The sequence below is a fragment of the Cryphonectria parasitica genome, assembly GCF_011745365.1.
Source record: "Cryphonectria parasitica EP155 unplaced genomic scaffold M406scaffold_2, whole genome shotgun sequence".
NCBI classification, from domain to species: Eukaryota; Fungi; Ascomycota; class Sordariomycetes; order Diaporthales; family Cryphonectriaceae; genus Cryphonectria; species Cryphonectria parasitica.
In genome coordinates, this window is record NW_024468910.1 from 5,335,899 (window position 1) to 5,359,349 (window position 23,451).

Consider the following 23,451-nt stretch of genomic DNA (forward strand, 5'->3'; position numbering starts at 1 on the left):
ATGCCCATCCTGAATGTCCGTCGATCGAGCCGTGGATGTTGAATGTCTGTTTCAAGAGGGAGGCCGCGAAGGTGACGAATTGAACGATTGATGATGCCAGACCAAAAGCTGTTGCTGGGTCCATTGTGTTGATTCTTGTACGTATTACCACCAAGCTCGAAAGGTAAACTTTCCGATTGAATGAACGGATCACATAGGCCGTCGAACATGGAAGGCTCAATTTCAGAGCTTACGCAGAGCACAGAAGAGGTAGATAGCCATTACAGTGCAAGCTAAGATTTGATGTTTTGAGATACAAGAGTGAACAGTAAGCACTAATGGTGGCAATGCTCTGGAAAGCCTAACAAGCCACGCTGTGCTGCATGCCAGGCCGATACCAGTTGTGGCAGGGCGTGCATGCGCTGGCATTAACGGGTCATGTAGCAAGCTATCACAGTGTTGTATACCTGACTACCTGAATATGTTAACTACTACAGTGGAAAACCATCTTTAGAGCCACCTCTGCCATCCACTCGTTTTGAGAATGTCTCCCAGCGAGCTGCAGTTGGAACACCTGCTTTCTTCGCACTCCACTTCCGACGGACCCTCTGCTCCTCAGCTGATCCAGTCTGAAGGGTTGATACACAACGACTGGCTGGCACTAGACGCTCTGGAGACTCTGGGACATTGCCGTCATGCGCTCCTGTGTCCCCGGGCAGGATGTATGGCCATCAGAGGCTCTCTCGTTGAGATACTCCACATATACTCATGCAAAATCTACAGGTCATTGCCTGCCCAGTCATGCGTAGCTTCTTCAGGCCTAGGCTTGTCACTCGTTTGGTATCTATTCGTTACCCTGCTACATAGGGCCCTAATGAACTATTCGCTGCTTGAAGTACAGAAGTAATTAGCTTGTGAATTCTCTAATCTCACTAGGATGGCCGACAGGGAAGTCTGAGAAACACGGCTTTCTACACTCTTCTTCCCCAGCTCCAATGGCTCTCAGGGTTCTCCAGCAAAGACACTAGCTCTTCTACATTCCGAGACCGTGCCCCGTCCTCCACAATACCTGCCTCCAGCGCCAGAAGTGCATACTTGATCGCCAGCTCCCTCCTGCCGTGCGCGTTATAATATAGCGCCGCGACCTGATAAGTCGAAGATCCGTGAGACTCAAGCAGGCGTTCCTGTTCATACAGAGAGATCAACAGTTCCACCGCATCCAGATCACCCATACTTTGATCGCTGCTCTTTTGGTGGTCGACAGTCTCGACTGTCATGTCTAACCTCAGCGCGGTTTCGACCTCGTAGATCCTCCACAGCCGGTGATCACTCGCGTTCACCAGCGCCGAGGGCAGCATACACTGTGCGCAGGTACACTCGAAACCCCAGTTCTGCTTGGTCCTTGCCCTCCTCACATCCCTGGCTCGGAAAGAATCCACGTACGAAATTGATAGCTCTTCTCCTGGCTGGATGGGCACAGACTTTCGTACGGCATGCGTGCGATGGATGAGGCCACTCTCGAGGTGGAACGCCACGTTCGGTCGGCAGTCGTGGTTGTACATGGACACCTCTGGAAAGTTCCCAATAAAGCTCGCGCTGTTTGTCTCTCCGGGGAGCTGGAGAGGGAGGTTGAATGAGTTGTTCATCACAATATCCAGAATGTCGTCGTCGCCAACCTCGTGCGTCTGGCCCAGCTGCTTCCAGAAGACCGTGCGCGTGGCCGTGGGTAGACGGTGAATTGCGTCGCGCAGTAGACGCAGCTGTTGCTCCCTGGACAGGTCGTCCACAAAGGCCCGGTGGATGACCAGCACGGGCGTGTATGCTAAGATCTGCTCGCCACGATGGATTGGCCGCGTGGGGACGAGCCCGCGGCCTTTGCCAGGGATGTCTCGTGTCTCAACATTTTGACTTTGCATGTTGACTTTGGCCGTTTTCACTAGCGATTCTGCTGCAGAACTGGACAGGTCGATGAAAATGGGCAGATTGGCGAGAGCATTAGCCGTGTGTCCGTCGCTTATGATGGCAATTCCGCGGCCGCCTGCGAATAACGAGTTGGTGTAAACGCAATAGACTCCTTCGCAGGCATGGGGACCTGTCCAGCCGAAGTCTGCTGAGGTGTCGTTGTCCGAAGACAGTTCTTCATACCCCTGCCTGGTTGCGTTCCCGGCTGTGCTGCTTCGTGCGCACTGCCATTCTGACGATGAAATCTGTTCAGCGAGAAGAGGGCTCGAGAAACAGAGATCTGACTGCAAGATGGTATCCGTAGCCAAAAGATGAGCATCGACAACATTCGCGAAGGCTGATCTAGCGAATGTGAAGGCGCACACAGGACCGACGAGTAGTTTCATGCTGGGTAACATTGTCAAAGCCCACCTGGGCAATGGGAAAGGTTGTCAATAAGATTGATCACTTATCCTTCAATGAGTAAGTATTCATAATAACAGTTCTGGTCGAATAAAGTGGGGAGGCTTCTATTCTTCAAGTACTTCTTCTTTTCAATTGAGCAACGAAACCTGGAGTTGGAAGGAGGTTTTGAATGTTTCAGTGAGCTGTTTCATCCCACCTGGTTGCTACATAGGAAGTAGGCCTCGCGTACGATGTGACCACGGAGCACGGGCATATGCCAAGTCTGCCTAAGAAAGTGCTTAAGCATGCACCTTGGTTAGAGCACTGATCTGTACCACGATAGCTTCGCACGGAGCAATAAACGGCAGCAGTCTCTCAGAGCAGAGTGGTACCCAAGACATCACATTACTAAGATGACAGCTGGGCTGCAGCTACTTCAACGCGACGAGGGCGATGCATTCAGCTAAGTTGGCCCGACAACCTTGCATCATACAATCTTGACCTCTCCCGCGATAGCATTGACAAGCGCCACCCTGACGCCTGCGCCTGTCAGGACATGAATCCACAACCTCTGCGTGTCGCTAAGTCGATCGTTTGCGCTCTTGACCTCGCCAAACATACACTCTGGCTTAGGTTCCGTTCGCCAGAGCACCAAGTCCGGCACCCCGCCACCGCGCTGGCGGTATTCTTGCGCCATGACCTTGCAGATGGTGGCGAGCGCCTCACCGCGGAAACAGCCGGCAAGCTCCACAAGGTCTTCCAGCTCATAGTCCCAATTCAGACCAATGATGCATGTTCTCCGTTCCCTATGTGCGGCATCCACCTCGCGAATGATGCGGGGTGCATCGCCGTTAGCGATTGAAACGAGGCGGTGATTTATCTCACTTGCTCGCGTGGGATAAAAGGCATCAGTATGCAAATCTAACGGGCAGGTCTGATAGGCCGTCTGGAACACATTAGGAATGTAGAGAAAGAGGATATCGTAGAAGAGATAGGCGAACAAGGTCCGTAGGATACCGCCCTCCGAATGATAGCCTTTCCAGCCCTGACTGCGATAGTGAGAAAGACACATGGCTTCGACACTACACTCGCCGCCGCCCTCAGCATCATCTACCCACACCGTCTTGGTAGATGTCCCGCCACGCTTGCCCGCTAGCGGATCATCACGTTTGATCTGGATCCCGGTCACAGAGTGCTCTTCGGGCTTCTGAAGTCGGACATGACCGAAATCGTGCTGCAGGCGTTTGGGGATGCGCAGGCGCTTCTCGAGTTTGTTGAGGCGCTTCTGTAGATCGTAGTGGTAAATGAGGTGACAGTCTCGATCTTCAAGCGCCGTTTCGCATGTTGCGACAGCTACGCGGCGCCAGTGCTTCTTCTGCTGTTCGGGATCTGCGAACCTGGGGTCGGGATCTGCCTCGAACATGTAGTGCTCTTCGAGGAGGGCCTTGCGCTGGTACCATGACCCACGCCGAGCCATCTGGAAGAGGCGCTGAGACAGGCATGCAGTGAGGAGACTGTGTTCCTTCAGATACTCGTGGAGACGGCTGTAAACATAAGCTGCCTTGTGCGCTATCCTGGTGTAGGCGTGGGCGGCGTTGAAGCGACGCAGGTATCCTCCCTCGCCAAACTCGTAAACCTGATCTTCTTTGCGGCGCTCCTCCTCCAAGAGCTTCTGCCAGCGGTCGCTTATGCCGCCGAAAATCTCTAACACGCGCCGGTAGCCTTCCTCGCCAGGTGGACCGTTGAATTCGAGGATCTGATCGATCTCGAACTCCAGCCTCATGGCATGCTCAAACTCCAAAAGAGCTTGCCTGTCCGGGAAGATATTGGTTGTTCTATCCACAATGTACGGCGGAAAGTTCCATCTTGAGATTTTGGACAAGATGATGGCTGTCAGAGACTTTTCAGTCCATTCTGTTGACCGGTAGAAGACAAGATGGACACGCTCAAAGAGCTTGAATACCGATGGTGATATTCGGATGCAGGGCCCTGTGATGGCCAGGATCTTGGCAAGAAAGTGCTGGTTGCGATTTGCGTCCAGCCTGCGGTCTGTATCTTGCGGTTCGCTGCCATCATCACGTTCACGCGAGTCGGCAGATCCGCTGGTGCTTTCTCGCCTAAAGCCCACAGCCAACAGACCGCTCTGTTGTGAAGACACGCGGAGCAGCCTTTTGAGGATGTCAGCCTTGTTCTTGCCCTGCACCTTGGCCTCCTTGGCAAGCCCCTTCAGCTCATCCAGACTCAGCAGCGAGGCAGCCTCACCAACGGAGGTAATGGAGTCCTCTGAACGGTCCACAAAGGTGAAGGCGTCGCCAAGAGACCAGTCCTGCAGAGCGATTGCATCTACGCCGTCTTGGCCAACCGCAGCAGCTGCCAATGTCTTGTCTGGTAGGCGGCGAGGTGTCTGCAGTGCCATGATGGCAGCCTCTGGATTAGAGACATCGCTATAGTATCCCAAACGATCCTGACGGTGCCAGGCAGCAGCCTTCCGCAAAAAGAGACGAACATAGAGGTATTGCGCCTGGTAGTCGAGGTCCCGCCACTGCTGAAACACGACCATTTCCTTCTTATCATAAAGATGGGATTCTTCCTCCAGCACAGTGTCCAATGCAAGATTGAAGGCGTCGACATAGATGGAGTTCTTTCCTCGCACCCATGTCCTCCGATCCGTGTCTGAGAGAGCCTGACCATCCTTTTCTTCTGTGCTCACTTGAGAGGCTCTCATGGCCTCGTACTCCTCGATAGCCCCCTCATCCGTCGTGACTGGCGGTAAAGCGCTCTCGAGAGCCGTTCCATGGTGATGAAATCTCAAATCCTCCTGGTCTTCGTCCTCCTCATCTTCCGAATCAGGTATGACCTCCTGCCTCCGTTTCACTGGTGGCTTCGTAGATTGGCACCCGGTCGATTCGTCATATGAAGCTTCAGAAGATTTGTCGTCGAGGTCGTCAAAGTGTGCATCTTCAGATTCTTGATTGAATCCCTCTTCTTGAGCGTCATCTACCCTCAGCCTCTTCGAAGGTCGCCGAGAAGAGCTCGTGGCTGCATCGCCGGCGTTTGAAATATCAGCCAGGGGTTCTCGCGGCCGCGACGGCGCAGTTCTGCGCACGAAGGCATCCATTGTGGAAAGGGATTATTTGCACTGGCATTGCAGAGAGTCCTGGGGGGGGCCCAGTATGGTTTGCCGAACAAGTTCAAAGTGTGCAGCCTGAAGGACTTGGTGCGTTACTACAAAGAGGAGCTTCACACCATCAGATTCACGCACTTTGATGTCATTTGCTGTGGCAGACGCGCTCTCTACCGTGTCAGGCAGGCCCAAGCCCAAGCCATCAAGCTAGCCTGCTAGCCCGCAAATTGAGAACCCTGAGCCGCCTCTAATAGCCTGGCGTACGCCTGCACGCCTGGATGCTTGTCCCTGTGGCAACCCCTGTCATAATTTTGGCTGCCGCCCTAGCACTAAAGGCTCGGCAGGCAATGAATGTGCGCGTCTAAACTCCATGGATGTCGCGACTGCCTCATCAAGTTCCAATTTCAACACTTGCCACACTCAAAGACGTTATCTATTTTCACCTCTTTTTCACCACACTGTCACCTATAACACGCCACCTCTTACTCGACACCTGATTCTGTCTTCTAGATGACGGACACTGCAGCTCTTGATCCTACTGCCACCTCAGGTAGTTCTGGCAACCTCCCAGTCGAGGGAGCAACCCACTTTGGCAGTGCAGACAATGGACAAGACATTTCCATGAGCGGTCAGGAGGAAACTGAAAAAGTGGCAAAGACAGCAGAATTACCACCGGTAAGTGAGCTTTCACCTTTCATGCGAGTCACCTTGGCCATCGGTCTCAGCCCCCTCCAGGCACACCCTATCTTGTGAGCTCCATAGTTCCTTGCACACAGCAAAGCTGCTCTCCTGTTCTGCTTTCCTTTATGACAGGACCAAAATTTGGGCTGCATGTGCAAACATCAACCAGCTTTCTTTTCTATTATGTTGGCACCAAGATTCTCAGGTCAATACCACCTGGGCACTAGACACGCTCACCACACGCACACACAAAATCATTGTCGTTAACCGACATCATTCGCCCACCATGGATCCTCAGCGTCCCATGCTATCTGCTACTGCCTCTTCCTCATCGTCTTCCTCATCGTCTCTGCCATCTTGCATTGTCGTTCTCAAATGCAATGCTAACAGTCTTGCGCGCATCCTAAAGAACGACAGCACCCAGGCGCCCTCTGCTGTCCTCACGACCAACTACGACGGTGCCGGTAATGTGGGCTCTCCTGCTCGCACGGCGACACCCAACGTGCCTGGGCGCGTCAAAGATGACCAGCAGCAAGCTGGAAGCAGCTCTCGGACTCCATCTGCTGTCCCCACCGAGCGTGCCGCCATGCCTGCTGAAGCGGCCCCAAATGGTGCACCAACCCGCGTCTACCTGAACCAAAAGGTCACACAGCATGTGCTCGACGGCATGAAGATGCTGGCTGTCAAGAAGTAAGTCGGGACCTGGTTTGTGCCGGTCATCATTGTCTAAAGACTGGAGACGAAAAGATGTGCTGACGGTACGCTTTGCGACAGGCCTAGCGACCCCCTGCGCGTGCTCGGCGAATTTCTTCTCAAGCGTAGCTCTGAGGTCGAAGCCGTACCAGCCGGCGAGGATGCCGTCCCCACTGCCAGCGAGGACAAGCAGATGAACGGCGCCGAGCAGTAAACGTGGCGATGACACCTGATACTTCTTTCCTACCGCCTGGCCGCGGTGGCCTTGGGCGTGTTGATCAACCCACTTGTAATGATTGGGAAAAGGATCACGGCTTGTGCGCATAAGGTGAGTTCACTATCACCACTCGTTGTCCCGTCTACTCGTTTCCCTCCTAAGCACTAACAACCGCCCGATGTGATAGGTGAAAGCACTGGTCCGCAAGCATAGGAGGAACAGGAAACAAAACGGGCAACGAATTGACCTTTTTGCCCCACGACATGATAAGCTTGGGAGCACGGCGTCGCGGTCTGGTGGAAGATAAAGGGAACGGAATGATACCACATGCACTTTGATCTCATATCTGCAGCACTCGAATACCAGTTGAAGGGTTGAACTGCCATGGATTCCTCAAGTATCTGCGCAAGTAACCATCGTGAAATGCATTGTCATGCTATATCAAGTTTTTACCAGTCCGCCCAAACTCCATACCGAGAGAAGTCCTCCATCATGGTCGATAGCATGATGAAAACCAGCAGCCAAAATCCCTTCCTTCCACGACCTGTCTGTCGATCACCAAGCACCACGACATGGGAATGCTTAGGAGACGAGGGTGGACGCGGTGGCGGCCTCGTAGCGCCAGGTGGGAGGCAGGACACCGACGGTCTTGTAGTAGCGGGCCAGACGGTGAATACGGGACTCGATCAGAATCAGGCGGAACTTGGAGTCCTTGTCCTTGCGGTTGCGCTCAAGATGCTTGCGGACGGCAACGGCCTGGTAGTAGTAGAGATTGGTCAGTTTCTACGACGAGAGAAAGACGGGACAGACTAAGAGGACCTGGGAAACGCTCGTGTGCAAAGAACCAGGACCTAGAACACTGGCAAACGTACCTTCTTGATCAACATGTACAGGTCCTCAGGGATATCGGGGGCGAGGCCTATTTCAATCTCTCTGTCAGCACGTGACCGAGCAGAGGCATATAAATTTTTTCTTTCTTTGTGACCGTGCCGCGTGCGCAAGCAGTGTGGCCCTTTTCACAAATCGAGGTCGAGCTTTCGCATCGAGACCTGAACGTTGTGTCTGTCGCACAAGGAACCACACTGCAGCGCGCAGCGTCGACAGAGCTCGTCTTCGCTCATCGGTCGTTCGCTCGACGGTGTCGATCATGTCTTCGAGAAGGGTTGGGGTGAATCGTACCGCTGGACTTGAGGATGCGCAGGATCTTGTTACCTGTAGCCCACACTGTCAGCTAACCTTCTCATCAAACACAGAAACATCTTCTCGCCCTGTATATTTCTATCCAATATCTTCTGGGCAATGGATTGCGAGAGAACATACCAGTGACGACCTTGACCTGGGCAATGCCGTGGCTATCACGCAGGACAACACCAATCTGGGAAGGGGTGGCACCCTTCTTGGCCAGCTTGCAGATCTGCTCGACGACCTGCTCGGGGGTGGTCTTGAGCCACGAGGGGGGGTTGCGGCTGTAGGGGAGAGCCGAGGCAGATATTCCCTTTCCGTTGGAGTGAAGACGACCCATTTTGTCTGGTGATGATCGGTGGTTGTGGTGATGGGAGAGAGGGAGACAGGTGTCGTGGGTTGGCGGTTGGTGGCTTTCGACTTGTGAGAGAGGGAAATCTGCAGGGTGGGTGGAGTGTGTAGTCGAAATTTTGGGAGTTTGTTGCTTGTCGGTGGGTTCCGCACGCGGTGGGGAAAACCAGACGTGGACGGGCCGGCACCAGCTGGCGTCTGTCAATGCAGATCCCGCCCCCTGCCCCGTACTACCCAGTCAGTCCTTTCTCCCCCAACAATCTCAAACCCTGCTACGGCTTAAAAACTTCTGTTTCTCTTCCCATCGCCGCAAAGACTTGGGCTCCTTTGGCTGCCAACAACGATTAGGGCTGCGGCAGATGACAACTGGTAAGCTCGACCTTCCTCTTTTCCTACCCTCGTGCTATCCTGATGATCAACAACCTTGTTTACTATTTTATTTCTGGTACCTCTTATGTTAGGCTCCCCTCGGGGATGCCGATGAATGTAATGGACTTCTGAACAGCATGCACTCTGCGCATTTCTCTTGCATCTCGTTCTCAATGATGAGGAGCATGTACTGACTCCTCTCTTTAGGAAGTACCAATGTCTTCCACCAAGAGACCTAATCGACAGCACAGGATGATATCGCGACGGCGGTAGCTCAGCAGCTGGGCTGGACCTGTGTCCTCGAGGAGAGAGGGCTCATGTCAGCGTGGCTACCACTCATTACTAAGCATTTAAGTAGACAACAGGTTCAATATATCTCTATACGAAGGATTGCAGCTTTTCAACAGGAACTGGAAACGTGTGCAGTGAAATAGACCAGCATCTCGAATCTCACAGTGAAACCCGTACTGCCATTTCTCGTAATTTTGCCGCAGCTGTGCTAAACCTATCTAATACTTGTTGTACAGGGACAGACTCATTCCCATTATCTGGGCAGGATGCCCGTCTGAGTTGACACAAGGTCTTATTGATCGTGCGCAAACCTGACCCCGAAGTCTTCCCAGGCCTACGCTACCCATCGCAGGTTGCTATGTCGGTCACGATACTTTTTGATTGTTTTGATCCCCCTCCCCCAGTAGTCCTCTCCAGTAGTGATCAGATATCCATCATTCTCCGTGCTAGGATCAGAGTCTGCCCTCAATGCCATCATGAAGGTAGCTAGCTTTTGGCCTACCATGCGCCCACCTCGAAATTCTCCTGCAATGTGAATTAGAACGCGTGCTGCTAGCGGCTGGATCTAGAAGAAAAGGGATATATGTACCTCTGGGAAATATGTGGTGACCACAGTCCTGTCGGCAAATTTCCTGCCAGCAAGGGCCTTGAGCGCCTTGGTGGCCGATTCTGGGCTGTCGAATTTGACATAGATTTTGCCAATACCTGCAGACTGTTTGCTCCCACCACTGGGGCGAGGCACCTTCAGTTCAAGGATAGTACCAAACTTGCCACACTCGTCTCGGACATCTTCGCAGATTTCTGTACGCAAAAGGAGTTAGTTATTTTCGAGTGCACAGCACAACAACATCCTCACTTGGGGGTACTTGCCTTCGTAATCATCTGGATCCATCAGCTCCTCCGGAGTCACCATATTGAGCAGCTGCAACACGCGGGTCACCTCCGAGTCCGTGGACGTGGTACCGGCGAGCATGGACATAGCATTGACCCCCATCTCCACGCTAGCGATCTGCGTGATCCCTATGCTGGCCTTGCGGACCTTCAGATGCCTGTCGCCAAGCTCCATGCCGTCAAGGCCCTTGATGGCAACCTCGGTCGCGGCTGGATCAAGGTATTCGCAAAAGGCGATGCCGCGCGACTCTTCCGTGCCGCGGTCCTGCACCAGGACGAATGCCTTCAGCTCCCCGAAGCTGTTCAGGAGCTCGAGAACCTGCTCCGAGGTCAAGTATGGAGGGATATTGGCCACACTGATCTTGTTCGGTGTATCAATCACAATGTTCGATATGCGGCCGGGCTCGTAATTTGGATCGTCGACGATAGCGGGGACGATGTAGTCCTTTGGTCGGCGTATCTGCAGGCCATGCGGGGCGCCATTCGCTGCATCGCTCACGTCATCTGCTTCCATGGACTGACCATCGAGAGCAAGGGCAACGGTGGCATCCTCGGCAGTCTTGAACTCGAGGAGGGCAAAGGTTCGGTCGGAGGACATCTGTGCGAGGGAGCAGGGGTCGGTAGACTCCACGACATTGAGGCCGTTGAGCTGGAGGTTGAAGAAGCCGAGGACGTTCTCCTCGGTCGCGGAGGCAGGAAGATTCGAGACGATGAGGCGCTTGGCCTGTCGTGAGTTGGTAGGTTTCAGGGAGGCGTTGTTGACCGTACTGGTGCCGGGCTCCTTCATAAAGGCCTGCAGTTTCGTGGGGTCCATGGCCTGCTGTCTGGGCGCGCCGGGCAGCGGGAACATGCCCGACAGCTTGGCCTGCTCTGCTGTGACGTTCTCGTAACCGGGAGGCTTGATGTCCCACTGCGTCAGCCGCCTCTTGCGCTCCAGGACGGAGATGATATCCGTCAGATCGGGTGTAGGCTCCCTCTTCTTGGGCGGCGGGGATTCGCTTCGGCGTCGTTCACGTTCTCGGTCGAAATGGCCGCCACCGTCACGGGGGCCTCGGCGGCGATCGTCAAATAGGTCGCCGCGATCACGGCGCGGGGGGCGGTCGTCATCCCTGCGGCCGCCACCGTCGCGCCTCCCGCCGCGTGCGTCGCGGTCCCAGTCTCTCTCGCGTCGGCCAGAGTAGCGGTCCTCGCGTTCGCGGTCGCGGTGGTTGCGGCTGGAGGAGTACGAGTCTACCTCGCCACCGGCATCACGCCGGCGAGAGCTGTCGTAGGGGGATCGCGAGCGGCGGCGGCGGTCGCGGTCACGATCTCGTCGGTCATCACGGTCGCGTCTCGAGGACTGCACCATCACAGCAGGTCAGCGCAGGTCTGGCTGTCATGCAAGGAAGGGCAAGAATAGGGGAGGATACATACACCATAGTCCCTGGAAGAGCCATGGCGGCCTCCATCTTTTCGATCCATGGTCAGCAGAAGTTGCCCACGATCAAGATACCAGAGTTGGAGAGAAAACCTGGAGGTCACATTGTCAGCAAAAATACCATGGCCATTGGAACGGGATTGGCCTGAGAGCTAACCCTCTTGAGTGCGACTACTTATGTCGCAATTGTATGAGATTAGGGTCAAAGGGTGGTGGTGGCTGATCCCAGGGAACAGCTGGTGAATGTTGATGCCGAACGAGGTGGAAAAAGCTCCAGTGACGGACAGCCAAGCCAAGGTGCAGCTGCTGAGCCAGAGGTGACCACTGACCACCGCTGTAAACTTGAGGCTGATTTTCCTGGGAGATGGTGCTAAGCCATACTTGAACTAGTGTCAAGGAACCCTGCCAGACCTCGAGGATCTAGGCTTAGGGAGGACTTGCCTTTCAGTGGCAAGAGCCGCCCACCCCCTGAGCCTAGGGGTTTTTTTTTTCTTGCCCAACTTACTGCCACCCCAACCGCTGTTTTACAGCAGCAGCAGGGTCCCCAAATATCTGGTCCCATCAGAGACGGTTCAAAGAAAACAAAGTGTCGTGCTCAATACCACACCGTTTGGTGTCATGGAGTAAGGAAGATAAAAAAGCAATCCGCCCGTCCATGTAACGCACGCGGCTGTATTGCATCCACGAAAGGGCCCAACGAAACCAGCATTGCCACATCTTCAAGCCAGCACAGCACTTCCTAGGGGCCGAAAGACGCTTCGGCCTTCTATGCTCTTTTCAGTCTCCACAACATTCTTGCAAGATTTCCCATAATCATGACTCTGGGAAAGACGGAATGGCGTAAACTGCCGCTCAGCCTCACGGAGCTTTGCATCGACACGACGCTGAGATGTGGACAGTCTTTCAGGTGGAGGCAAATAAATAACGAATGGTATTTAAAATTCCTGTCAGTTCTTCTTGATACATAGATGCTAAACGCATGCCAGGCACTGCTCACTTCATGGTAGAATCCTGTCTCTGAAGCAGGATCCGGACCATCTACACTACCGAGTGACGTGGCCCAAGATTGTCGCCGGTCCTTCGACTGCTTCTACTTCTCTGAAGGTGGAGGAGGGTGCTCAGGGGGGCCGTGTGCCGGACGACAGCGAGGCGCTTTTGAAGAATTATTTCAACCTGCACCACGACCTCGCCGGTTTGTACAAACAGTGGGCAAACGCCGATCAAAACTTCCGAAAAAAGGCACCAGGCTTTACGGGCGTCAGAATATTGAACCAGGATGCTTGGGAGGCACTCGTGGGCTTTATTTGCAGCAGCAACAACAACATTTCTAGGATATCACAGATGGTACACAAGCTCTGTCTTAATTATGGACCATATATCGGCACCATTGGCGAAGAGGTGTTTCATGACTTTCCAACACCGATAACTCTCGCCTCCCCTGGAGTCGAATCTCGACTTCGCGAGCTGGGCTTCGGCTACCGCGCAAAGTACATCGCAGAGACGGCGCGCAATATCTCCCAGGACAGACCAGCAGGCTGGCTGGAAAGCTTACGGAACCCAGACAGCAAGGCCTGGGAAACTGTGCCACAACAGGTGTCGCTGGGTGATGAGCCGTCCACATACAAGCATGCCCACGAGCAGCTTCTTGAGCTCTGTGGAGTCGGGCCCAAGGTTGCCGACTGCGTCTGCCTCATGGGCCTAGGCTGGGGCGAGGCCGTCCCGGTCGATACGCACGTATGGCAGATCGCAATGCGCGACTACCGATTTGGTGGCAAGAACAAGAACAAAACCCTTTCTAAGGCCATGTACGACGCAGTGGGGGATCATTTTCGGAACTTATGGGGGAGTCAAGCTGGATGGGCCCACTCAGTACTCTTTACGGCTGATTTGAAGACTTTCTCGGGCCGGGTTGCCCAGAAGCTGGAGGATTCATCAGAACTAATGGCGGTCAAGATCGAGACCAAAGAGGAATCGCCCGCCCCCGGCACATCCATTACGACACCTGCGTCCACACCAATCAAGAGGAAACGGACTAGTGTGGCTACAACGATCAAAGTACATGAGGAGGCCCTGTCTGACTCAGTGGCCACCATCAGTGTGGCACCGAGGAAAAGGATAAGAACGCGGAAGTGAAACCCATGTGTATATATATATATACTATTAAAGAAAGCATCTCTTGCATCGGAAGCTCACCTCGCAAGTCGCCATCCAGCTCATACACAGCAGGAAGGCTGACAGACCATCATATTATTATTTTTTGCTTTTCCTTATTTTATTAAAAAAAAAAAAAAAAAAAAAAAAAGAGAAAAGAGAAAAAGACGAAAAGAAGGAAGATGAACCGGTGTTTCAAGCAATTGTGCCTCTGCCGTCCTAGAGTAACGGCCTAAACTCTAACCTAGGAGATCCGTGCTTGATAGGAGAATGTCCCACTTTACCCTTGCTCTACCACTATTTGCCATTCTTGTGTTCCTTCTGAGGATGTTAGAATGAAACGTGAACTTGATACGGCTGTCCCCCCAGCAACTTCACGAGCGCCTCATGCTCCTTCGCACGCGCCTCTCCCCGCACCTGGGCCCAGCGAGCCATACCATCATAATCGAACTGGCCAACGGCTGCGGAAGCTCCATTATTGACCTGGCTATCCATCGCCGTCATGGATCTAGTCGAACGGGGAGCTTCTTGAGTCCGGGGCATGGGAGAGCCGACTGTGAAGAGGGCATCCGTGACGGTCATCCCCTTCATAACAAGTCCTCTGGTGGCGGTGAACTCAGCTCCCAGCTTCGAAATCAAAGTCAGAGCGTGTGTGCCTACTAAGTATGGACGATAGACTTACCGAAGGATCCACTTGGTGCTGAACAGGTTCAGCTTGCTGACCCGATGCTTGCGCGCCTCGAAGAGTGCTGACAGCGCCGATTGAATTCCCTGGTCCGTCTTGGGCCGGGTCCTTACTATGAACACACCCCATCTTCTCGCTTTGAGACATTTGTGAACTGATATAAGTCAAAAGCTGCAGAGACAGAAGATCCCTCTTGGATATGTGAGCAGGGATAGTTTAAGGGCAGGCAAAGGGGTATGCCACACCTACCTAAGTACTCTTGAGCTACACACAGAGCTCACGTAAGCAAGGAGCCTCCTGAGATGGAAAATTGGGGCAGTGACTCTCAGCTTTCATATGGTTACAACTCAAGCTTCGCTGGACACCATTCAAAACAACGTAGATTGTAAATTTGAACACTGCCTCGAATCGGGGCTATGAAATGATGTGAATAGCAACGAAAAGAACCAAGATTCTTCCATTCACCTTGTGTCGACTTGTGCTGTTAGGCAGTTGACGATCGGGCTGCTGATCATAATCTGCCTTATGGTCCTCGCTCCAGTATTTAAGAAATGCATTTTGTGTGTGTGTGTGTGTGTGTAAGAGAGAGAGAGAGAATTTGGAATCAATGCTGGCCTAAGAATCTGAAAAATGTGCTTCAAAAAGCTTACAATGCCCCATAAGTGTTGGTTACACGGAGCCTTATTGAATGCGCGGGCTTATAGCTCATGGGGGGTACAAAAAAGTTCGGAGGGGGTACAAAAAGCTCGGGGGGGGTACAGAAACTCGGGGGGGATACAAAAAGTTCATGGGGGGTACAGCACCTAATATAGAAAAGATCTGCATTGTTTATTTACTCGGTAATATCGGAGACTAGAGCGGAATTATCGGAATGCGAAAGAGATCTCCGAGTGCGGCATTTATGCTCAACATATGCTGAGCATCAGTGGATATTGTGTTCTACATATTCAAAATTGTATCAGAGATTGCCAATTTTAGAGTATTTCTATATTAAAACTCAGCATAGTTTCAGCATATGCTTAAACTATAAAAGCTATTATCTCAGTTAACTCAGTATTTCCTACTTATCACTATATACTAAATATATACTCTGCTTATACAATATCTCAGCTTAATCTCAGCTTATTACATATCCCTATTCTTTTATATAATGTCTTCTCATGCTACTGAGAGTTTTCCTATTGAAATCTCATCTCAATTATTGCAGTTATTATAATCGAATAATTCTGCTTCAGATTCTAATATGGGGAGTATGATTAGCTCATGCTTAGCATATGTTGATCAGATATCTGAGGCAGATTATGCTGAAAAAGTCTCTTAATAGCTTAGCTAGGTAAATTATTAATAAAGAAACTAATAAATCATATACTAACTAAGGCTTAGGAAGAGGAATATCTTATGGAAGATGATGAGATCTATGATGTTCGAGATATTTCTTTTGATATATTGCAGAATTTTAGCATGAGCAAGGTTAGCATCTTATTAAATGCTGCTCGATATATGCTGAGCATATGCTAACTATATATACAGAAGGAGATGAAGCATTTCAGCATCGCTATCAGCTCAAATAGTTCACGAATAATATCAGCATTCGAAGTTCAAGATTATCCTATTTTGCCTGATTATCCTGCTATTGATAAAAAGGGGATTTTGCATATTATACATCTTTCAAAACCTCTTATATCTATAGATTCAGAGTTTGAAGAGATTTAGGAAGCTTTTCATGAAATACAGTCTAAGGTAAGTTTGAATCTTTCACATGAACATACGCTCAGCATATGCTTATCAGCGCGGATCAGAGCTTATCATATTAGCTTCCTATCTAGTTACCCGGCCAACAGTCACATGACCCCACTTTTCTGTACCCCCCATGAACTTTTTGTACCCCCCCCGAGTTTCTGTACCCCCCACCAACTTTTTGTACCCCCCGTCAACTTTTTTGTACCCCCCATGAGCTAAAACCTCGAATGCGCAGGCAGCAAGAATTGGTTGCCTGCAGAGCCTTATTGATCGATCAGGTATTAAAGGTGTTGGCGTGTCAACGCAAAAGTTGGTAGCCAGTTACACTAAGCTTTGCATCATGCGGAATTCGTCATGCTGTGCATTGCCTTATGAGCCGCTGGACCCGCTGCAATATAGTAATTGGTTTGCCAGAGGCACACCGAGAAATCAATGTCCCTGTACGACACTAATGCTGTCTCGCGTAGAGCAGCCACCTCAAATCGTGTCGAGGGCCAGTCATTCTTGGGAATAGGGGATGAATCACACCCAGAACGGACATCAGGACGAAAGAACCTTGGGAAAGTCCTCTCATTATCGCCGGCTTTGGCGTGCTGGCTATCGTTCTTGTTGTTATTCTGTCAGTGGTCCTGACAAGAGGAACCACGTCGGATGTGAGTTTATCCATAATGGGAACCTGTGGTGGTATTTCCTTGGAGACCTGTGCTGATGGCGGCAAGTGACAGTCATCCAAGGCGACTTCACTCCTTGGTTCGACCTCAGAGACTTCTGCAACAAAGTCAACGTTAGCCACTGTAAGCAATGTAACATATTGTAGTATTTGGTTTTACTATAGCAATGTACGAGTACATCGCTAACGAGGTTGCATACAGCCTGCTCAACTTGGCACACGAATCACTCCTACCTCTACATCGTTGTCCAGTGACGCTATCACTCCTCTGATCACGAGCGCCGTATCTCTAACGAAAGACTACCTAGCTGCGGGTGAGACTTGCTCGGCAGACAGCCAGTGTTCGCCTCCTAATACCTGTTACTCTGGGAAATACTCGACAACTTGCTGTGGGACGGATATTCAGGGATGCCCGGGTGCACCGTGCACAGCAAATACTTGCTTGGACCCCTACGGCTGTCTGACGCAGTCAAGTATATGCTGTGGCTATCCACCATTCACAGTTCTAGCCGGTCCAACCTGTTGTAGCATGGCGACGTCGGCGTGAAAAAACGGGAGGCCTTGAGGTCGAAACTATCTATGCCTTGATCTTCGGCCTCGGGATGATAAAGCTTTGCAACAAATGCAATGGTATCGAAGGGTGTATGGGCGAAAATTACCACGAATCAGACGCAAGGGTGGGCTTGTTTGTGAGGAATTCATAGATCGCGAGATGTAATATAGACTAGACTTTGAGCTTACGCGTTCCCAGGCCTAGGCAGGCTGCCCAGAGAAGAAGCAAGATGATTGCCTAATTACTGTGCAGCACATGCATGACACGCATCCAGAGACAGAACGAAACAGCGAGCAGTGTAATACCATGGTACAAAACAGGTAAATTTTTTTTTGGCTGAGATCTATCGCTGACTTTTTCGCGGTTTCTGTGTAGTATTGACACCTCATTATCTCTCAAGAAACCCGCGCTACATGATGCAGCCCATTGGTTCCAGTTCTGTCTCTTATCATGACGATCAGTTCGGACACCGAATTGGCATTGGACACTCATTGTCTTCCGTGTCTGGCTTGTGCCACGGTCATTGTCGAGAGCCACATGGAGGAATCCTCGCTGCTTAAGTAGTACCATGGGATGTGAAGGTGGTGTACGTTTTCATTTTTCTATCAGTGGGTCTGTCGGGCCGTACAGTAGCATCTGAAACAAACCCCCACAGCCTAGAACATTTCACGGCGGCCCATAATTAGCCGCCAGCATGTGTGGTCCAGTAAATGAGCCGTGTGAGCAACACACTAGACCCGTCCGTGCCCGTCGCGCGTGCGCCCCCAAAGCTGCATGCCCCCAATGCATGTCAAGCGTCTCTGTCACGGAGTCGTGAACAGGCGCAAAACATGGCCAGGGTTCGATTCCAACAATTTTATTGTTCCCAAAATGTCTAGCAAAAATGAGTCAGGGGCAGATCCTGCCGCACCTACGACATTCGCGCATCCCATGAGAGTTTATTTTTCCCTCTTCCGAATAAGATTTGTGCATTAATATCACATACATACATGTAGAGGACATGTCTTTCTTCCCTTTTATCTTACCGTTGAGCGTTTATCTTCACTTCTCGTTGCAACCTCGCATCGTCGTGGCTCGCACCATCTCCTTTGCCTCCGAGTGAGCCACATGGAGTCTTTTGCCTCTTCATATCGCCTAGGTATTACTTAACGCTCCTTTTTTATACAAGCAAGCCTTGGATTGACTTCTCTTCTTTCTGTCCCTCTCCCCCCTTTTTTTTCTTCTTTTTCTTCGTCGTGGCTGGGCCGACGCAAAGCTGTGACTCTATCGCCGAGGGAGTTCTTCGGCGCTCTGTCTGAACATGCGATTCAATCATTTATGTTTCCTTCTCACGCTCGACCTTGTCCTCGGTGACATTACAGCAGCAAGGAATGTCACTTCTTCGACTTCAGATCTACAGACCTGGTGGCACGACAATGGGGAGTTCAACTACGAGACTCCCGTGCGAGATGAGAATGTGCGGCAGTCGCATGTATACGCAACATGGGTGAAGTCAACAACGGATACAAATCAGACATAGTATGTTTCTCAACTTACCATCTTCTTATTCAAGGATAGTGGGCCAAAGATCAAAAGCTGAGAGATGGTCGCTGCAGTTACAATTCCTTTGTATACGAGACAATACCGCGAAATGGCCAAGGGAATATTATCATTCCGGGAAACGCCAGCTCTATATCCACGGAAGACGATTCGATCACGATCGAGGCAGACATCTGGATCACCATGGGCTGGACTCAATTTCTGTATGGTTCGGATGCCTGGGTGAAAATCTCCCGCTACGGAAACAACCTTACAACCGCAAGCGATGTCGTGATACGACCTACCCACCTGAGCCTCAACGTCACCGATGATGGCCTCGGGAATGTGTACGTTTTGGTGCCGTATCGCGCCCAAGGCTACCGAATTTCTGTCGAGTTCCAAGACAACCTATATAGCTACCGCAATGGCTGTAATGACACAGAGAGTGACTTTGTTCAGGACTGGCATGCCGATGGACCAAACTACGTTTCGAATTTCACAGACAGCATGCCTGTCATGGGGGTTGAGCCACATGACGCTCTCTTGATCTTCGCAAGCCCTTTTCCATCGTCCGACCTTATCCCTTCCGAGACGTCTCAAGAGACATACGTTGTCTACCCTGGCCTCGTCCCTGACTTGAGCAATATCACCAGTACCAACGTCTACTTCACGCCTGGGGTCTACTACATGACGGCAACCAATCACGCTGTCCTCTCCAGCTCGGTCGATTGGGTCTATCTTGCTCCTGGTGCTTACGTCAAGGGAGCAGTCCAGTTCACCACGACTTCGAGCATCATCAAAGCAACCGGGTTCGGCGTGCTCTCTGGTGAGCAGTATGTCTACCAAGCGAACACGGCATCGGGTTACACCAACAACGCATCCAACAATGACGACCTTCGGATGTGGAGTGGTTACAGCACCGGAGACAGCCACCAGACTTTTGTGATCAGCGGAGTGACGACAAACTCGCCTCCATTCAACAGCATCGACTTCTTCGGCGATATTGACACCATCTCAATCAATCAATCCGACTACAAACAGGTTGGGGCTTTCTTCGGACAGACGGACGGCACCACCTTGTATACAGGGTCGACTGTCCGCGATACCTTTTACCATTCCAATGACGATACGATCAAGACTTATGGCTCCAACATATCTGTCAGTGATGTTATTGTGTGGAAGGGCAAGACTGCGCCTGTAATTCAGTTCGGCTGGGCAAGCCGCAACCTGACCAACATCACGGTCGATGGAATCGATGTGATTCACAGCAGATACAACTCAAACGGTTCGCACCCAAGCATTATCGGTGCGAATCAGGTGTACGGCTATCTGGAGACTCAAACGGACACCGCAGATCTCAGCAATACGGTCAAGAACGTCTACTTTGGTAACATCAGGTCGGAAGGTATTGGGGGAAACTTGATGCGGATTGTGCCTCTTGCCAATTACGAAAATGTGGTCATCGAGAATGTCAGTCTTGGCGACTTTAGCGACCGAAGCAATTATATATTCGGCAGTCAGCTGCCAGTCTGGACGGACGGCAATGGATCTCCTGTCACCATCACGGGATTCACCATCTTCAACTACACTGTGAACGGCACCACGATCTCGACGACCTTGGACAACACTGGATATACCTCTCTCGGCGGGCTCAACATTGCTGAGGAGTTTTTAGCAGCAGATGCTGTCATTACAGTACAATAGATTATAGGAGCTAGACTTCTTGTATATATTTCGCTACAATATACTTGGACCTTGACACGAACATTTGCCACCAGTGCTCTAGAACATATGCGCATGCCAAGGCTTGGTAACTGCCCGCGACCAGACTCAACGTCATCTCAAGACGAAAGTGCTGCAATCGACATGGCAGTAGTCACACTGCGGTTCCCAATCTTGACACCCGTTGAACCATATCGATGAAGCCAACCAACTTCCCAACCCCCATCTTCGCACTGCATGTCGAGTAAAGCGCAGCGGTCGTCCTCACACGTGATCCCCATCTGGGTGCACGTGATGATGCGCATGGCAAGATCCAATGCGTTGCCGCCCATGCCGAAGCGTTCACGCACTCGAGACTTTAAGAGTGGGCCAAGAGTAGAGTGTAGATTTGCATCGTTCGATGATCGCAGCAAGCGTCTAATGAATCCCAGACAGCAATCTGGAGAAAGATAAAATCGGGTACCTTGCATGTAAGATCGGCTCAGAAGCACCGATTGCACAGGATGGAGAGTACGCTCGAACTCATGGCCGCGATTGTAATGATAAAAGCAGGCGAGGACATTCGCGCTGACGATAAGATCAACACGAGGTCTCTCACGATCAGAATACGTCTGTTGCTCTGTGATTAGCAAGAAAGGCTTCTCTAGTATCATTGTAATACAGTGATCTGATAATGCCTTACCTGGAAAGTACCGTCGTCATTGACATATCCGGCCATTGTATCGAGAACCAAGGAGACGGTCTTTGGCGATGATGGCTGAAGAGCTGTGAGGGCGAGAGACGTGGTGTCAAGATCATCAGGGAATATGCCCTCCGGGATAAGTGCAGGCTCGTCTGTAGACAGAGAAGGGTCAGTTGTTTCGTTCTTCGTCTTGCTGTGATATGTGTGAAATATCATTACCGGCGAAGAAATTCCACGTAGTCTTGGATCCCAGCTAAGATCCGTGAGAGTCCTGAAGACCGTCCGTCAGCTGCTCTGACTGTAATCACAGCAATTTCCCCACGCCTCGACCACCACCAGCTTACTGCTCTTGCAAGGAATCTACAATCAATAGCCTCGCAAAATTATCTGCGAAAGCGACTCCACTGTTCGTGATCGAATGACAGCGCTTCGCGTTTTGAAACAGATACTTCCAGCCTCTGCTGATTGAACCATCAAACATATGTTGTAGCGTTCGAATCGTCGATCCTTCAAAAGTCAGTCCCCGCATGCCCAATGCCTGGGCTGCATGGACATTTTCAGTCTTATCGTCAATGAAGATGGGCTGGTTGCCGGCTAGACCGATGCAGTCAAGGACATGGCTGTAGAATCCCAGGTCTGGCTTTCGCATACCTGCCGCTGCTGAAGTGAACACTTGGCCAAACAGGGCCCATTCCATTTCTGTTGCGAGTTCGTCGAAATCTTCTTTGCCAACATTTGACATGGCATACACCTGAATCGTGGGGTCCTTCCTCAGGTCGCGAAGGAACGAGATGATAGCGTCATTTCGTTGTAGAGACTTGCGAGCCTGAAGAAATGCCTCTGCGATCTCAGACGCTGGGATAGAGAACTCTTGAGCAGACAGTTCGTAACATGCATCTCGGGTGATCTGACCACATTCGTAACTAAACCACACGGGCCTTGAGCGAATCTCTTTCAGCTTGCGAGCTGGAATGGTGGTTTTTGTATTGGCGGACCAGGTGAAGAGAACATCGCCAAGGTCGAATATAATGCCTCGAGGATGTGCTTGCAGGTAGCCCATGTTGGCCTCGGGTTCACAATCGTGTCGTCCCTCATGCCTTCGGTGCTCACAAAGCAGATGACGGCCCTTATATCAAGACACACAAAGTTCTCCCATGACATCAATAACACCACGTGTGCCGCTATATTTGACCATATTGCCGCCATTAGCTGCATTTCCTTATGGGGCCAGGTTACCAATTCAGGTTTCGGACCCTTGACACTGCTCTGCGCAATTGCCTGCTCTTCACCTCACATGACGCTAACCTTTGCTTTTTCACTTTCCTTTTGACATGCATCACGAACTATAAAAATGTACCACGCATCTCACCTCGTCCTCACGAATGCGTTGTTGAGAAGTCAGATGGCCAGACTGCCGGACTGTCAGGACAGTCAATTTGAGGCCATCTGTTTGACCGCAAGATGATATCATATTATCCGAAAATACGGCCGTAACTACTTAAGTAGCCAAGGTGACTGTTTCCACCTGCTCCATTGGACCTTGCTTGGTCTTACCCACGCTGATTGACTCACATACGCAGTGGAGAGCCGATAGTTCCTCTCACGAATTCGCTGATCAACCATTGAGCTTCATACCATAGTACTATCTACACTCTTCATAGACAGCGCGACAAGATCATCTCCACCATCTCATTGGCACAGGCAACTGTGAATAACCTCCAATTTCGCAATGTCATATAACCGAGCCCCGGTAAAGGATCAAGGTGATGAAGCCTTCAAGACTAGGTACCAGCGTTCAAAGCGGTTTCGACCACGCAATCTGTCTTTCAAGGTACTACAAAGTCTTCGTGGCCCCGCCCTTTCCTAGGAAAGCATTTGCCCGAATTGTTGTGAATGAATAAGCCAGAGTGAGCTCTTCGCAGTAGCTAGATCCACAAGGCAAGGGCCAGATTCAAGGGATAGAAGGGAATTAAATTCACAGTCAAGTCCGAGAAAATATTGAATATGATCAAGATATCATTCTAAATCTATCAAAACAGTCCAACATATTGGTCTACGCGTGCCATTACAGTACCACGCCTTCACGTGAGTTTGCTTACCGGACTAACACTATCTCCAGATGTCGTTGTACAAAATAAAGTGCATCAGGTCCCGTCAGTGATTTACTTAATACGAGATCGAGGTTTTAA

At 51.2% G+C, this 23,451-nt stretch overlaps 9 protein-coding genes across 9 annotated transcripts; 3 read left to right on the forward strand and 6 right to left on the reverse strand.

Annotated features, from left to right (window-relative positions):
* Positions 1-950: 950 nt before the first annotated feature.
* SET-6 (histone-lysine N-methyltransferase activity protein) lies at positions 951-2,327 on the reverse strand (the record flags this gene model as incomplete). Its single annotated transcript, XM_040924480.1, has 1 exon — positions 951-2,327. One exon carries the CDS (start codon positions 2,325-2,327, stop codon positions 951-953), a length of 1,377 nt encoding a protein of 458 aa, XP_040780306.1.
* Positions 2,328-2,812: 485 nt separating this feature from the next.
* M406DRAFT_249654 (uncharacterized protein) lies at positions 2,813-5,443 on the reverse strand (the record flags this gene model as incomplete). Its single annotated transcript, XM_040916630.1, has 2 exons — positions 2,813-5,132; positions 5,223-5,443. The coding sequence occupies 2 exons, from the start codon at positions 5,441-5,443 to the stop codon at positions 2,813-2,815; spliced, it is 2,541 nt and encodes an 846-aa protein (XP_040780307.1).
* Positions 5,444-6,434: 991 nt separating this feature from the next.
* On the forward strand, positions 6,435-7,037 carry M406DRAFT_251344 (uncharacterized protein; the record flags this gene model as incomplete). Its single annotated transcript, XM_040916761.1, has 2 exons — positions 6,435-6,820; positions 6,905-7,037. The coding sequence occupies 2 exons, from the start codon at positions 6,435-6,437 to the stop codon at positions 7,035-7,037; spliced, it is 519 nt and encodes a 172-aa protein (XP_040780308.1).
* A 368-nt stretch (positions 7,038-7,405) lies between these two features.
* M406DRAFT_273972 (40S ribosomal protein S13) lies at positions 7,406-8,562 on the reverse strand (the record flags this gene model as incomplete). The annotated part of the gene is made up of 4 exons (XM_040918203.1): positions 7,406-7,796; positions 7,913-7,959; positions 8,220-8,252; positions 8,361-8,562. 4 exons carry the CDS (start codon positions 8,560-8,562, stop codon positions 7,623-7,625), a joined length of 456 nt encoding a protein of 151 aa, XP_040780309.1. The 3' UTR covers positions 7,406-7,622.
* Positions 8,563-9,397: 835 nt separating this feature from the next.
* Positions 9,398-11,585, reverse strand: M406DRAFT_345075 (uncharacterized protein; the record flags this gene model as incomplete). Its single annotated transcript, XM_040922034.1, has 4 exons — positions 9,398-9,758; positions 9,823-10,034; positions 10,104-11,463; positions 11,538-11,585. 4 exons carry the CDS (start codon positions 11,583-11,585, stop codon positions 9,732-9,734), a joined length of 1,647 nt encoding a protein of 548 aa, XP_040780310.1. The 3' UTR covers positions 9,398-9,731.
* A 550-nt stretch (positions 11,586-12,135) lies between these two features.
* On the forward strand, positions 12,136-13,726 carry M406DRAFT_273975 (N-glycosylase/DNA lyase). Its single transcript, XM_040918204.1, has 2 exons — positions 12,136-12,472; positions 12,528-13,726. Exons 1-2 carry the CDS (start codon positions 12,357-12,359, stop codon positions 13,672-13,674), a joined length of 1,263 nt encoding a protein of 420 aa, XP_040780311.1. The 5' UTR covers positions 12,136-12,356; the 3' UTR covers positions 13,675-13,726.
* Positions 13,727-14,022: 296 nt separating this feature from the next.
* Positions 14,023-14,524, reverse strand: M406DRAFT_75832 (uncharacterized protein; the record flags this gene model as incomplete). The annotated part of the gene is made up of 2 exons (XM_040925906.1): positions 14,023-14,319; positions 14,375-14,524. The coding sequence occupies 2 exons, from the start codon at positions 14,522-14,524 to the stop codon at positions 14,023-14,025; spliced, it is 447 nt and encodes a 148-aa protein (XP_040780312.1).
* Positions 14,525-18,620: 4,096 nt separating this feature from the next.
* Positions 18,621-20,621, forward strand: M406DRAFT_96021 (family 49 glycoside hydrolase). The gene is made up of 2 exons (XM_040926316.1): positions 18,621-18,858; positions 18,936-20,621. The coding sequence occupies exons 1-2, from the start codon at positions 18,641-18,643 to the stop codon at positions 20,560-20,562; spliced, it is 1,845 nt and encodes a 614-aa protein (XP_040780313.1). The 5' UTR covers positions 18,621-18,640; the 3' UTR covers positions 20,563-20,621.
* A 78-nt stretch (positions 20,622-20,699) lies between these two features.
* On the reverse strand, positions 20,700-22,322 carry M406DRAFT_337581 (HAD-like protein; the record flags this gene model as incomplete). The annotated part of the gene is made up of 4 exons (XM_040921270.1): positions 20,700-20,936; positions 21,263-21,414; positions 21,482-21,515; positions 21,627-22,322. The coding sequence occupies 4 exons, from the start codon at positions 22,320-22,322 to the stop codon at positions 20,700-20,702; spliced, it is 1,119 nt and encodes a 372-aa protein (XP_040780314.1).
* Positions 22,323-23,451: the final 1,129 nt, after the last annotated feature.